The sequence below is a fragment of the Pipistrellus kuhlii genome, unplaced genomic scaffold (genome assembly GCF_014108245.1).
Source record: "Pipistrellus kuhlii isolate mPipKuh1 unplaced genomic scaffold, mPipKuh1.p scaffold_m20_p_1, whole genome shotgun sequence".
Taxonomy (NCBI): Eukaryota; Metazoa; Chordata; class Mammalia; order Chiroptera; family Vespertilionidae; genus Pipistrellus; species Pipistrellus kuhlii.
This window is the reverse complement of record NW_023425404.1, coordinates 52590804-52607075: the sequence shown is the minus strand read 5'-3', so window position 1 is coordinate 52607075 and position 16272 is coordinate 52590804. Positions and strand designations below refer to the sequence as shown.

Below are 16272 nucleotides of genomic sequence, written 5' to 3'. Positions count from 1 at the left end.
CATTGAGCCAAACCGGTCTCAGTTCTTTTACCATTTTTCACACGTTAGCATTTCATAAATTTAAGCTCATTTGAATAAAACTTGTTGTTAGGGGAAAGGCCACAAGTGTCTTTGGAGTTTCTGTAACCTCCAACCTTAGTTCACCTAACCATAGCAATAATCTGGCTGTGAGTTATTTAAAACTTATTTTTTAATAGCCATTTAGAATATATGCACTTCTATGTTCATTGCAGCATTATTCACAGCTAGAGGCCCGATGCATGAAGATTCATGCAAGAATAGGCCTTCCTTCCCCTGGCTGCCGGCATCACCTTCGCTCGGGTTGGAGTCGTCTTCCGCCTCTTACCTTATCATGTAAATTTGCATATTTCCTCCTTATTGGCTGTGGAATTTGCATATTCCCACCACCTGTTCTGGAGTTACAGTCAATTTGTATATTCCATCTTTATTATATAGGTTAATCAAAATAAGTAACCTGTGTCCGTCAATAGAGCAATGGATAAAAAAAATTGTGTTATAGCCCTGGCTTATGTTGCTCAGTGGTTAGAGTGTTGACCTGTGTACTGAAGGGTTTCTAGTTCAATTCCCTGTCAAGGCATGTACATAGGCTGCATGTTTGATCCCCGGCCTTGGTCAGAGCATCTGCAGAGGCAACCAATCAGTGTGTCTTTGTCACATCAGTGTTTCTCTTTCCCCTCCCTCACTCCCACTCTCAAAAAAAATGAATGAAAAAAATATCCTCTGGTGAGGATTAACAAAAACAAAAGTGGTGGTGGTGGTGGTGGTGGTGGTGTATGTGTGTATAAAATAAATGTGTAATATGTTAATTAGACCGGACAGCTGAACTAACTTCCGGACAAAGTCGGGGCTGTGAGGGCCAAGCCCCTTGCATGAATTTCATGCATCAGATCTCTAATATATATAGCCCCTTGCATGAATTTCATGCATCAGATCTCTAATATATATATACTAGTGGCCTGGTACACAGAGTAGGGGTGTTCCTCAGCCCGGCCTGCACCCTCTCCAATCTGGGACCCCTTGGGGGACGGCCGACTGCTGGTTTTGGTTTGATCTCGCAGGATTGAGCCTAAACAGGCAGTTGGACATCCCTCACAATCCAGGACCGCTGGCTCTCCTAAATGCCTTCCTGCCTGCCTGCCTGCCTGCCTGATTGCCCCTAATCACTTGTGCCTGCCAACCTAACCGCTCCCTGCCGACCTGATTGATGCCTACCTGTTCCCCTGTCAGCCCGGTAGCCCACAACTGCCCTCCAGTGCCGTGAGCTGCCTCCTCCACTGAGACTCACCTCCTCTGCACGAGGTGGCAGATTTGCCCAGACTGGCCTCCTCTGGGCTGCAGGACCCCCAGGCCTCACTGTGCTGAGTGGCTGCTGGGCCCCACCTCCGCTGTGCGCGTGGTCATCTTGTGATGATGTCGTGCGCGAGGGCCACTAGGCTTTTATTAATATAGATATAATGGAATATTACTCAGCCATAAAAAGAATGAACTCTTAACATTTGCTCTACAGCATGGATGGACCTAGAGGATATTATGCTGCTAAGTGAAATAAGTCAGACAGAGAAATATGAATACCATATGATTTTACTTATATGTGGAGTCTAAATGGCAAAATAAATGAAAAACCAAATAGAAACAGACTCATAGATACAGAGAACAGACTAATGGTTGCCAGAGAGGGAGAGGGTTGTGGGGCTGGGTGAAAAAGGCGAAGGGATTAAGAAATACAAATTGGTAGTTACAAAATAGTCACGGGGATATAAAGTTCAGCATGGGGAACATAGTCAATAATATTGTAATAAATATAGGGTGCCAATTGGGTAATAGAAATATAATATCAAAGGGAATATTTTGTAAAGTATATGATTGTTTAGTCACTATGCTATATGCCTGAAATTAATATAGAATGATATTGGATGTCAACTGTAATTGAAACAAAATAAAAAGGGAAAAGAGTTAGATTCAAGTAAGGAAAAAATTGAATTCCAAAATCACTTAAGACAAATTGTGAATAATAATAAGTAGAGGATATTAATACAAAGCCTGAATATCAGAATAGATACATCCACAAGAAAAAAATAGCCATTTAATCTGTGAAAATTAATTTATGCCAACTGAGTGCTAATGAATAGATTCTATTCTCTCTTTCTGTGTGTGTGTGTTCATCCTCACCCAAGGATATTTTTTCATTGATTTCTAGAGAGAGTGAAGGGAGACAGACAGAAACATAATGTGAGGAAGACACATCAATTGGTTGCCTCCCACATTGCAACCAAGGTCCTGCCCTTGACATCAGTCTGCAGAGCCGATGCTCTACCAGGGGTCCTCAGACTTTTTAAAGTGGGGGCCAGATCACGGTCCCTCAGAGAGCTGGAGGGCCGGACTATATGAACTACTAATTCCTGCTGTAACACCTCGGCTGTGCTCACTGCCCAAAAAACCTGGCGGGCCGGATCAGACTCCTCTGCGGGCCGCATGTGGCCCGCGGGCCGTAGTTTGAAGACGCCTGCATCCGCTAAGCCAAATCAGTGAGGGCTCATTTCTTTTTAGTCCCTAGCTTCTTTTTTATTCTTTCTTCTTCTTCTTTTTTTTTTTTTTTTTTTTTTTTTTTTTTTTAATATATTTTAATTGATTTTTTTACAGAGAGGAAGGGAGAGAGAGAGAGCTAGAAACGTCGATGAGAGAGAAACTTCAACCAGCTGCCTCTTGCACACCCCCTACCGGGGATGTGCCCGCAACCAAGGTACATGCCCTTGACTGGAATCGAACCCGGGACCTTTGAGTCCGCAGACCAACGCTCTACCACTGAGTCAAACCGGTTTCGGCAGTCCCTAGCTTCTGATGTGTCATTGGTATAGGGAAAGTGTTGAACAGGTTTAGGAAGTAAGTTGAGGTTTGTGTATGTTTGATGGATGTAATGATAGAACTAGTGTGGGTTTCTGGATAGTTGCAATAAAGAACACAAGCCTGGGAAAGGCAATTGCTTGAGAATGATTTCTTAGGCAGGAATATAAGTGGAAGTTCAACTTATATTAGAAAGCAGACACTACTACTTTCTAATGCAAGATGTTGTGGCCCTCACTGTCATGCCATAGTCCATGAAGGTTCTGTCACTGTGGAGACTCTTCTGACTTTAATAGAAATGGAAATGTAGATGGTATAATTTAGCACCTGTAGCTGGTTTGGGATTACTAGGTGTACCGGTTAATAATGCGGATTTTGTAATCAACGAAAACATGATAATTTCAACAGAAACATCAGACGTGCTTTATTCAAAGTTATGTCCATTGCTACCTACACATTTCCCCCATCTTTCAGGTAATTTATGGATACCATCCCTATAGAACTTTTCTTTTTTTGAGGCAAACCATTCAGAGACCCAATTTTTCACTTCTTCGTACGTTTTGAAGTGCTGCTCAGAAAGTACGTGTGCCATTGATTGGAACAAGTGGTAATCTGAAGGAGCAAGGTCTGGTGCATCAGTGGGTGGGTTAATACTTCCCAGGCAAGATCTTTAAATGTGTTTTTAACTGGTTTTGAAGTGTGTGATGGTGCATCATCATGAAGCAAAATTACTTTGCTGTGTCTTCTGGTACATTCTGGTCATTTCATAATCAAAGCGTGGTTCAAATTGATTATTTGTTGTCAGTAGCAATCAGTATTAATGATTTCACCTGGTTTTAGAAGCTCATAATACACCACACCTTCCTGATCCCACCAAACGCAGAGCATTGTCTTCTTTCCAAAGCAATTGGCCTTGCAGTTGATGTTGATGGTTGACCTGGATTAACCCATGATTTTGTGCATTTGAAATTCTCAAAATAAATCCACTTTTCATCGCCAGTCACAATTAGATGCAAAAAAGACTTTCTTTTGTGCTGTTGAAGCAACATTTTACTGAAGACTTTTCGGTTTTCCAGTTGTCTTTCATCCAGTTGATGTGGCACTCATTTTTCTTCCTTTAAAATCTTTCCCGTTGCTTGTAAACGATGGGAAATTGTTTGCTGAGCAACGTTTAATCTTTCTGCAAGTTGTTTTTGAGTTTGACACGCATCTTCGTCCAATAGTGCTTGTAATCGTTGGTCTTCCAACTTTTTTGGTTGTCCTGGATGTTCTTTGTCTTTCACATCGAAATCATCACTCTTAAAGCATTTAAACCAGCGTTCACAAGTATCTTGAGTTGGAGCATGTACACTATAAGCTTCCCAAAGTATATGATAACTTTTTTTCAAAATAATGAATTAAAACTTCCTGCAAATGCTCTTTTTTTTTTTTTTTTTTTTTTTTTGGCAGTGATGATAGAAAGGTCTGGAATATTAGCAGGGTCTTCTAAGTAATCTTTCAACAATATAAAGTAACTATTTTCCCATCTTTGGGGAAAAAATATAGCTTCATTAAAGACGTCCATGTGCACAGCTTTTTCTGAGAGTAATTGGCAACTTCTGAGACTTCCTTTGAGTTACCAGACTTGTGCAAATTTGGGATACCTGTCCTTCCTGCTAGTTTAGTACCTCGTGGTGAGAAGAGTTTACTGGAAACTTGTCCTGCCTTCATTTGTGGTAGTTCCAAGATCTTTCTGCTTCTTGAAGTTGCTCTGAGCACTATGCCTTGAAGATTGCTTTCTATTCTTGGTCATGGTGGATTTCACACCTGAACTACAGCTTTAAGTCCTCCCTCCTTTCTTCCTTCCCTCCCCTCTGTTTGTTTGTTTTTCCCCCTCATTCTCCTTCTCCTTTTTCCTCTCCCTCTTCCCACCCCTGTTCTCCTCCTCCTCTCATCCTGATGTTCTCCTCTTCCTCCTCCTCCTCATAAAAGCCCTTTGTAACAATATCTCTATAACACTGAGATGTATTAAATAACATTTGGTTGTACATTTCTCCACTGATTTCCATATTGCCCAGTTTGTCCTGGAAGATAGCAGTTTTGTGGGGTTCTGACTACTTATTTACATGTTTATTTTTAATACATTGGTAAATTATGAACTCTAGCAGTCTAAACTGATCTTTTAGTCTGAAATATGGGTGTAAGTGCCATAGTGGTACTTACTTAAGGGCATTTTAAAAATGATACTAAGAAGTTTTAGTGCCAGTTCTTTTTTGTTGTTGTCAGTTATCACCCAAGAATATTTTTCATTGATTTTAGATAGAATGGGAGGAAGGGAGGGAGAGGCATAGATGTGAGAAGATGTGAGAGAGACATCTATTGGTTGACTCTTTGGTGTACGGCCTATGCCTTAACCGCTGAGCCACACTGGCCAGGGCAAGTGCCCAGTTCTTTCAGATAGTGATCTGTATTAGAAGGATATCTGATGGTTCACTTATTAGTTGAAGGGGTTGGACTAGATGATTGCATCCCATTTAAAAATTGTATAAATCATTATACAGTAATTGCTTGTATATACACATGTGGAATTTGTAGAAAGATTCACAAGTAACTGGTAATAGTGTTTGCTTCTGGCAAATAAGACAGGGAATTGAGTAGTTACGGAGACTTTTCAATTTGGATGTTTTTCTTGTTAAAGAAAAGTAACCTGAAATATATACTACTCTACTAAAAAGTGATCTCGTGGTCTAAATATTATGCATTTATTAAAAAGGACTCGAAAGCAGTATAGAAAAATTATGAATTAATAAATAAAAAATAAGCTATCAGAACTAGGTAAAATATACAAGTAACTGATATTAGATGGTATATGAAGAAATTAAAACAGTGTTGTTGAGATTGTGAACAAATTTGGGTTTCTCAAAAAATCTTTTGGGAAAGTTGGTCATTCATTAACTAATTTTGTTAAACTAAAAGGAACGAGTTTTAGAGCAGCCTTTGAGGCCCGAGGCCAGTGCTAGGGCACACTCCTCAGCCTCCTGAAGAATGTGGCTGTGGCTGGCAGAATCGGGAGGAAGATGGAGGTTAACCAGTGCAGCGGTAAAACTGTACCTTCAGGCTCATAATGTAAGGATGATGATAATGACTTGGAGTACTTACCATGTGCCAGCCACTTTGCCAAGCACTCCCGCAGACTCCATTAATTCTGTTGTAGGCGGTGGAACAGGACTGGCTGTTAGACCCATAGGGGTCAGACTGGACTTCGGTACTTGTGTTCTGGCTAGGAAAGAATTGAGAGCCAAGATCCAAACTGTAAGAGAACATTTATTTGGTAAATTACAGCGGTAGAAGAAGTAATTCCTAGAAGAAATGGGCTTAGGAAACAAGTGATAGAGTAAAGAAAGGGCCCTGGGAACTTGGGAGTGAGGAAGGTAATGGTAATGCACCTGGGGACAGAGAAGGGGAAGGGAAAAGACTGCGTATGGTCCCAGGAGGGAAAGTGTGCTAGGTCCTCTGTGTCCTCGATCTTAAGGGTTTTAAGGGTGGAAATGTGAGGGGAGGTCCCAGGAGAAGATCTCAAAAGGGTATTCAGCAGTTTTCCAGGTGTGTCCTTTCAGGTTTGTGGTCTCCACTGATTGATTGGCTGGCACCAGGGCATGGAGTCATTATTCAATGCAGTTGGTCAGCTGCGGTTGGTTTGGTTGCTCTTCTAGGCCCTAGAGCTGAAATACACTAAAGCCTAGATGTTATCTCGAGGGAGGAAAGGTCAGGGGTCCAAACTGCATGACCAACGATATGCTAGGGAGGAAAGGTCACCCTGGTGGCAAGGTCCCACCCTACATTTTGTCCTTAGCTAGGCACCGACAGCCTTCCACTCTGATGACCTTTTGTACCTAGCCCAGTGTCCTCGCTCTGCTCATGTCTGTCTAACTGCCTCCCACAGTTCACTCCACAGCCTTCCCGTTTATGCACCCCTCACTGGTAAGCTTTGGTGCCAGGAACGAAATCTTTCTGTCAACCTGCTCCTCCCAAGAGGGCACTGTTTATACCAAGCTGTTCACATCTGCCAGGCTGGCAGAAAGGTCCACAATGCTTCCTCAGTGCCTGAAATCCCACTGGCTGTGCCCTGGCTGGGGCTAGGTAATTCCGCCTCCTCTGCTCTCCTTAGAGAACAGAACAGAGCCCAGTTTGGGGATGAAACCTGATGCTGAGGCATTCACAGCACCTGGTGTGTCCTCCCAGCCTAGCTTTGGACCACTCACTTCCTGCTTCTCCTGCTGTGCCTCTGTTTACTTTTGTCCTATTGTTTCTAAAACTGCAAGTAAATTTTTGTTTCTAGAGCAGAGGTGAGGAGGATGACTGTCAGAACTCTTTCAGCCTCTCCTTTAAACCCTGGAAAAGAGCCTGGGACAGAGTCCACACTCGCCACACCCTCCATTGGCTATCGTCTTTTTTCTTTTGGTAACTTTTCCCCTTCTACCTTTAGTCTGCCAGGAGACTATTTTCCAGAAATTCCTTTTGTCATTTTTTATTACCTCATTTTACTTGTCAGTTTATGCCTGGGTTATTCCCAAATGATGAGCAAAATAGGTTCTTAGTAAATGTCAGCTGATGATGACATGCCAATTTTACAAATTGCCTAATTTGTTTTCTTGGAGCCCATTCCTTTGAAACTGGACAACCAATGGGTCAGGGGTGCCTGTCAGGGCTGCCTGTACTTGACTCAATTAGGCAGAGACAGGGCTATATCATATATGAGCGTTTATTCCAATAATGTCAGCAGTATGGGAGAGCAGCAGGTAGTTCATCCACGAAAATCTGCTCAACCCCCCCTCGCACCCTCAAGCCAGCTGCTTATATTGGGTAGGGCAAATATTATATGGGGAAGTAGGCAAAAGGAATAAGAATGGGTATGCAATCTGGCCATCATGGCTCAGTGGTTGAGCATCAAGCTATGAACCAGGAGGTCATAGTTTGATTCCTGGTCATGGCACATGCCTGGGTTGTGGGCTTGATCTCCAGTGTGGGGCATGCAGGAGGCAGCCAATCAATAATTCTCATCATTGCCGGGACCGGTTTAGCTCAATGGATAGAGCGTCGGCTTGGGGACTGAAGGGACCCGGGTTCGATTCCGGTCAAGGGCATGTACCTTGGTTGTGGGCATATCCCCAGTAGGGGGTGTGCAAGAGGCAACTGATCGATGACTCTCTCTCATTGATGTTTCTAACTCTCTATCTCTCTCCCTTCCTCTCTGTACAAAATCAATAAAATATATTAAAAAAAAATAATAATTCTCATCATTGATGTTTCTCTCCTCCCTTCTCTGAAATCAATAAAAATATATATTTTTTAAAATAATGGGTATGCAAAATGAATATTATTACAGGCATGGAGAAGTAGGCTATTCGGGCTGGGGAGGGACTCTATTGTTTGAGCAACTAGGCCAGGTCAAAGTTAACAGAGCATGATTAATGTTTCTTATAACCATAGCTAGTTCCCAATATTCTATTTCTGCCCCTAACACCTATACTGAGAACTCAGTGGAGATCATGCAATCACAGAAAAGAGGCTGGTCTAAGGCCCGGGTGTTCTTTTACTGAGGGAAATGGTAAAGCCACTAATGCTTGATGCAGGGGTGAACCAGATTTTAAAGATAAAATGTTTGCCCTGGCCAGTGTTTCTTACTGGTTATGTTTTAGGTGGTAGGAACAGCACATGTGTCTGACTGGTGGGGGTCAGCAACCTCGGTACTTGGGTTCTGGTTAGGAAAGAATTCAGAGCCAAGACCCAAACTGTAAGAGAGCATTTATTTGGTAAATTACAGCGGTAGCAGAAGTGATTCCTAGAAGAAGTGGGCTTAGAAAACAAGTTATAGAGGTGAAGGAAGGGTCCTTGGAACTTGGGAGTGAGGAAGCTAATGGTAACATCCCTGGGGAGGAAGAAGGAAAAGGGAAATGGAGAGGGAAGGGAAAAGCAGGAGTCCTTTCAGGTTTGTGGTCTCCACTGATTGATTGGCCGCCACCAGGGCAGGTGTCAGTATTCAATGCAGTTGGTCCTGTGGTCAGCTGTGGCTAGTTTTGTTGCTTATCTGGGCCTGGAATTGAAATACAACTGAAGCCTAGATGTTATCTCTAAGGAGAAAAGATCAGGGGGTCCAAACCTCCTGACCAGCAATTGCTAGGGAAGAAAAAGTCATCCTGGGGATAAGGTTCTATCCTACAATTGTCCATTGCTAGGCACCTGGGGCCTTCCATCCTGGTGACCTTCTGTACCGGCCCCTTGTTCTTGCTCAGCTCATGGTTAACTGCCTATAGCAGTTGTTAGAGCATCGGCCCTAGTACTGAAGGGTCTTGGGTTCCATTTCTGGTCTGGGGCAAGTTAGATTCCTGCCTCCATTTGAGTGAGGGAGGCAACCAACCAGTCAATGAATCTCACATCAATGTTTCTCCCTCCCTTCTACTCTCTCTAAAAATCAGTGGGAAAAATATCCTCATGTGAGGATTAACAAAAAAATCTGTTTGAGTGCTCAGCCTTAAATTCAGTTCAAGTTCCCTACCCTACAGTGCTAACCTGAAACCTCAAACTGATTAATAAGTATGTGTTTTTAATCAAAGTATGCATTTTCATAGCCTATAAGGTAGAGGACTGAAAGGAAAATTTCACAATTTCCCTTTCAACTAAAATTGGTTTTGTGTTATGTCTTAACTACCTGCCATTTAACACATATTTTAATTAAGCATAAACTTCATTCCCAAGAGTCTATTTTGATTGCTCTTGACTTAGTTTGCATACTGATTCCTTTCATTTTTTTAGCTGTTAAAATTTCTTCTTTTACACTCTAGAGGTGAGTTAGAGTTGAGACATCTCCCCCTTTTGTTCACTTTGAAGATTCAGTGATGGGCTCAGATCAAAGGGTCAACTGGCTTCCAAAGGGCCACAGGAGTGCTGTTTGAGTGGAGGGCAACTTCTCCAACTGGGACTAATTTTGTGTTCTTTAGTTTCCCACAGTCAGATCACCCGCCTCTACAGCCGGTTCACCAGCCTGGACAAAGGCGAGAATGGGACTCTCAGGTAGGCAGTTCCTTTCTTTATTTTCTGGCAGTGTCTGAATAAATGCTTTTATCCTGAGATAGGCATCAAGCATGCAGAGCAGGGACCATTCCTTCAGTTTTCTTTGAGCATCATTGATCGAAAAGGGAGTTAAAATAACCAGAACACCAACATTACATTTATCACTAGGTGCTTGCTGCTTTACTCCAACTCCCCTTAGTTTGGGTGGCCATTGTTCTGGTCCTAAGAATGTATGTACATTTGAGAATTTCAGCTCTTGAGTTTTCCCACAGTCCTTTCCAAAAAAAATATTAGCTTTATGAGGTTGATCCATAGCAATCCAAGTTGGTCCGTTTGTTTTATATTTCCCAATACAACCCATAATGGGCAGTGATTCTCAACTGAGAGCTGTTTTGCCCTTGGGTGGCAAAATGTCCGGAGACATTTTTAATTGTCATGACTGAGAAATGCTGCTCTTGTCTAGTGGGTAGAGTCCAGGAATGCTGTTTAACATCGTACAATGCACAAGGCATCCTCCCACAAGGAATAATTGTTCTGCCCTAAATGTTAAAAGTGCCACTGGTCTAGAGTAATGTAATGTGTATCATTTCATATTTGTAATTGTCTTAGAGACAAATGAAAAAAATACCTCCTTACCACCACCTTCCAACCTAACTCTCAGAACAATACAACCTTTTGTTACTGTTGTTTCTCAGTTTTGATTGACTGTATAGAATGAAGCTGCTTGCCTTGCTGGTGGCTGGCAGGAAGCAGTTTAGAACTTCTTTGGAAGGCTTCTCGTGTGGATGTGGGATATAGCATAAAAGGGGAAGGAATATAGTTGCTAAGCCTTTGTACATATCCTCAGGCAGAAGAGCTAGAGAATTCAGTAAATCCCTAGGGCTATGTTTGTTCAAGGCAAAGTCTGCCTTTACTAGAAGCTGGGATTGACCAAAACCATGTTGCACAGTCATTAAAATCAATGACTATGGAATACCTACCATGTGCAAAGACCACACTAGTTGCTTTTTCTTAATTGAGGCAAAATACATATAAAATTTACCATTTTAAGGTGTACAATCCAGTGGCATTAAGTATGTTCACAATGTTGTGTAACCATAACCACTATCTAGTTCTAGAACATTTTCATCACAGATGGAAACCCCTTACTTATTAAGCAGTCTAGTTTCCATTCCTCTGACAGCCACTAATCTACTTTCTTCCTCTCTCTGGACATTTTATGTAATATATAGAATCATACTGTATGTGGCCTTTTGTAATTGACTTCTTTCAATTAACATGATGTCTTCAAAGTTCTTCCATATTACAGCATGTGTCAGTACTTCATTCCTTTTTATGACTGACTAATATTCTATTGTATGTATATATCACATTTTGTTTATTCATGCATCAGTTGGTGGACATGTGGGTTGTGTACACCTTTAGGCTAGCTATTGTGAGTAGTAGTAATATGAACATTTTGGTGTGGGCATATGTTTTAATTCTTTTGGGCATATCCCTAGGAGTAGAATTTACGTCTATGGAAATTTTATGCCTAATTTACTGAGGAACCACCAAACTGTTTCCCAAGCAGCTGTACCATTTTACATTTCCACCAGCAATGTATGTGGGTTCAAACTTCTCTACATCCTCACCAATGCTTATTATGTCATGTGATTGTGTGAGTGGTATATCATTGCGATTTTGATTTTTTTTTTTTAATTTCTTTATTGCTGCCCCTTGAGGCGTTGCAGGTGGGCTGCCGTGCCCGCCTGCGTCATGAGGTGGCAGAGAGGACAAAGGCTCGCCTACGCCCAGCGCCCTGGCCGTGGGCACCTGGATGGTTGACAGCCTGACACTGGAGGAAAAAAAATTTTTTTCTTTATTGATTAAGGTGTTATATATGTGTCCTTATTTCCCTGTCCTCACTCATGCCCTCACCCCCCTGTTGTCTGTGTCCATTGGTTAGGCTTATATGCATGCATATAAGTCCTTTGGTTGGTCTTCCCCCCTCCCCCCCTGTGGTTTTGATTTTTATTTCCCTAGTGGCTAATGATGTTGAGCATCTTTTCATGTGCTGATTGATCATTTGTATATCTTCTTTGGAAAAATTCCTATGCATGTCCTTTATTATTTATCTTTTTGTTGTTGAGTTGCAGGAGTTCTTTTTATAGATATTAGAACCTTTTCAAATATATGATTTGCAAATATTTTCTCTGTGTGGATTATTTTTTCACTCTTTATAATGTTCTTTGAAGCACAAAAGTTTGAAATTTTGGTGAGTCCAGTTTGTCTGATTTTTCTTTTGGTGCATGTGCTTCTGATCTCATATCTAAGAAATCATTGCAATATCTAAGGTCATGAAGATTTACCCCTCTGTGATCTTCTAAGAGTTTTATAGTTTGTTCTTATATTTAACTCTGATTCATTTTGACTTATTTTATATATATTTTATATATATATGTATACACACAAAAATATGTACTTTATATATATAAAAATATGTGTGTGTATGATGTATATATGGTGTGAGGTAAGAGTGAAACATTTTTTGTGGGTGGATGTCCACCTGGCCCAGCACCATTTGTTGAAAAGACTATATAAATTTGCACTTGAAAAATAAACCGGACTAGAAATCTCTACTTTCACTTCAGCTCTAATACTTGAATAATTCACTTGGGATTATATCTTCCTCATAAATTTAGATTTAACCACTAAGATATAGATTCAAATTAGTTCTGAGTCACCCTGGACAGCGTTGCTCAATGGTTGGAGTGTCAGCCGGAACACCTCAGATTGGTATTTCACGGGATATAAATATACACTATAACCTCACAAATCTTACTTTCTTCAGATGCCATTATATTGGGTGAAATATACCACTGCTATTGAAATTGGTCTTTCTGAAAAGGCAGTGGGGTCTGCTAAGAGATCCTGAAATGATCTTTTGTAAGACAGATCAAGATGAGAGCTCAGTCAGCATCTACATATAAAGATATTTTCTTGCCATAGCCGGTTTGGCTCAGTGGATAGAGTGTTGGCCTTTGGGCTGAAGGGTCCTGAGTTTGATTCCTGTCAAGGACACATGCCTGGTTTGTAGGCCCAGTCCCAGGGAGGAATAGGGTAGTGCAGGAGGTAGGTGATCTGTGATTCTCTCATCATTGATGTTTCTCTCTCCCTTCCTCTCTAAAATCAATAAAAATTATTTGTTTAAAAAAAATGGTTTCTTTGTTTAAAAAACCCTCTGTGCCGATCTAGTCCATGGTCTTAGAAGTCAAAATAATGATTAGCCTTTGGGGAGGGGAACATGTAGAGACAAAGGGAGCATTTGAGTACTGGTAATATTAATGTTTCTTGATTTGGGTGCCAGTTACAATCTTCACCATGAAAATTCACCATGCTTATGGTTTGTGCTCTTTTCAGTATATATGTTATACTTCAATAAAAGTTTACTTTTAAGATATCCTCTACATTGAACAATTTTGATATTGGGTCTTTGTCAGATAATACTTTTTCTAAAATAATACCTTGATGAAAAATGTTCCTGGATATTAAAGCTATAGGGGCTTCAATATAAACCAGCTAAACTCTGCAATGAAGTTATTACTGGGAATTGCTAGGTGGCTATGTTGTTACGTATTGCTTAATGATTACCTGTAAATTTTAGGAGATGGTGTCCTAAATGGTAGCCATTTATCTTCTTACACACTTAGCCTTTTTGAGATTCATTTTCTTATTTGACTTTATCCAGAGGACAGATGATTTCAACATTTTGGACAAGCACAAGCACAGTGGTATCACAGATGAAAACCATGATACCAATCTAATTCTTTTGGTAGATCGTCTTTTTTTTTTTTTCTTCTCAAAGCTTCAGATATCTCCTGTTAATGTTTTGAAATTTCACAATGATGCACCTTTTTCACAATGATGCAACTTGAATTGAGGTGGTATCAGTGTGTATATGTTAAGATAATTTTTAAATTTTCAGTTATAGTTAATATACAATATTATATTAGTTTCAGATGTACAACCCAGTGATTAGGCATTTATATAACTTACAAAGTGATTACCCCAATAAATCTAATATCTATCTGACACCATATATAGTTACCACAATGTTATTGACTATATTCCCTACGATGTCATTTATGACCCAGGACTATTCTGTAATAGTATCAACTTGTACTTCTTAATTTGTATGTCAAAAAGTTTTCTGTATCTATGAATCTATTTCTGTTCTGCTTATTTTGTTTTTTAGATTCCATATATAAGTAAAATCATATGGCATTTGTCTTTCTCTATCTGACTTACTTTAATCAGCACACTACCCTGTAGGTCCATTTTTAAGCACCAAGTTATATTATGAATGACTTGTTCTGGTTCATTCATTGCTATAAAAAATATTATCTTAAGTGATCAAGAAAGATTAGAATCTAGATTATTGTTCCAGAGCTTTGTGCTCAGTTTCCTACTTCTACCTTTGTCACCATCAGATGTGCTGGAGATGAGCTTATTGAATTAAGCACTGTAAATGTTAAACCACAAGAGGAACAACGTATTAAAGGCTCCCGGGTAAACAGAAACACTAGCATTTAGTACAAAGAGGGTGGAAGAGTAACTTTTATCTCTTCTGTTAGTAAACATCTTAAAGGCAGGAATCAGATATCTTGAGTTTATATTTCTTCATATACTTATTATCTAGATTTACCAGTTAACATTTTGCCACATAATTTGGTGTGTAGTTCCTATAAAAAGGACCTTTCTATACCAAAATCAAGAAATGTAGCATTTTTGTGCAGTACCATTTTATAATATTTTATATTCTGTATGGTCATATTTTATTTTTACCTATTGGTTCCGTCATGTCCTTCATAGCAAATTTTCTTATATTCTAGGATCAAGTATTGAGTTTAGTTTTATGGCTCATTAGTCTCTTTGGATCTGAAAGAATCATGACTTTCTCTGTCCTTCATGACATTGATATTTTTGAAAAGTATAGCACAGTTATGTTGTAGACAACTTTATATTGGTACAGAATATCAAGTTTTCTTTTTTAAATACTTATTGAACATTTTTGGGAGAAAACCTTTCTTTCAAAATATTTAATATTGGAGCCCTGGCTGGTTTGGCTTAATGAAGGGTCCCAGGTTTGATTCCAGTCAAGGGTACATGTCTGGATTGCAGGCTCAATCCTCGTAGGAGGATTATAGGAAGCAGCAAATCAATGATTCTCTCTCATAATTGATGTTTCTATCTCTCTTTCCCTCTCCCTTCCTCTCTGAAATCAAAGATATATATTTTTAAAAGTTTAATATTGGAAATAAATGTGCTTTTAGAAAAAGACATGCTTGACTTACAGACTTAGATTTAAATCACAGGCCTGCTACTCAGTAGCTTTGTAACATTGGGCAAGTTACTTTATCTCACTGACTCAACTTCCTCAATTCTAGAAGGATATAGGTAAAATGTTAGAATTAAAAAATGAGATAATGTATATAAACAGAGCAGCACATAATGTGTATAAAGTAACTAATAATACTCAAATATAACTCCCAAGTTGTGAGTAGATAACTACTCTTGCCATGTTTGAAGGTTAAATAGTCCTCTAACTCTGGTCTGTAGAAGATAATGGAGAGAAAAAAACAGACTCAGAGCAAGGAAGTCTGGAAATCAGTTTGTTACATTTTATTCTTTCCTTGGACTTAAGCATTGCCTCAGAGTTATTTGTATGTCATAGTGCTGTAGATCTTCTTGTTTATTCTTCAAACTTAATAACTAAGTACAAAATGGTAATGTTCAAGGAATCATTTACAGGGACAACTGAGTATTTGCTGGTTGGTGGTTTATTGACGTAACCTGTGTGCTGAATTCACTGGAATGTGGCAAAGTTAAATCTGGCTTCTTCCACTCCTAACTTGGTGCAAGAAACACTTGGCAGCTATTAAAGTGCTATTCTTTGCAGTTATTCAATATAATTTGCCACAGAAGTAAATTCCAGAAGGTAATATCCTTGCTAGGAGTTCATGCCAAGTGCCAATGGGCTCTAACTGAAGGTGATTCTCTTGGCAGCCGGGAAGATTTCCAGCGGATTCCAGAACTTGCCATCAACCCATTGGGGGACCGGATCATCAATGCCTTCTTTCCAGAGGGGTGAGTCCCTGCAGTGATTTGGCTTCCTTTCTGAGATTGATCTGGAATAATGATGTTGGTTTTGTCATCTCAGACCACAAACCTCCTGATTATATTGAACATACCTAACTTAATCATATCTAGAACATGCCTTTTCTTCTACCCTCTTCCCTTTTTAAACTTTAAACAGGTATATGAGCCCATCTTTAAAATTGTTTTTATCTCTGTTTATATATTTATAAATTATTTTTT

At 39.9% G+C, this 16272-nt stretch overlaps 1 protein-coding gene and 1 non-coding gene across 2 annotated transcripts in view; both read left to right on the top strand.

Annotated features, from left to right (window-relative positions):
• The window catches only part of CHP1 (calcineurin like EF-hand protein 1), a 42277-nt gene that overhangs the window by 6009 nt on the left and 19996 nt on the right, over positions 1–16272 (top strand). Inside the window, exons 2-3 of the mRNA XM_036445701.2 lie at positions 9840–9912; positions 15961–16041. Coding sequence (XP_036301594.1) covers positions 9840–9912; positions 15961–16041 — 154 coding nt within the window. The remainder of the gene's footprint in view (positions 1–9839; positions 9913–15960; positions 16042–16272) is intronic.
• LOC118710703 lies at positions 11624–11751 on the top strand. Its single transcript, XR_004985491.1, has one exon. It is a non-coding gene; the product is annotated as a small nucleolar RNA SNORA17 (small nucleolar RNA).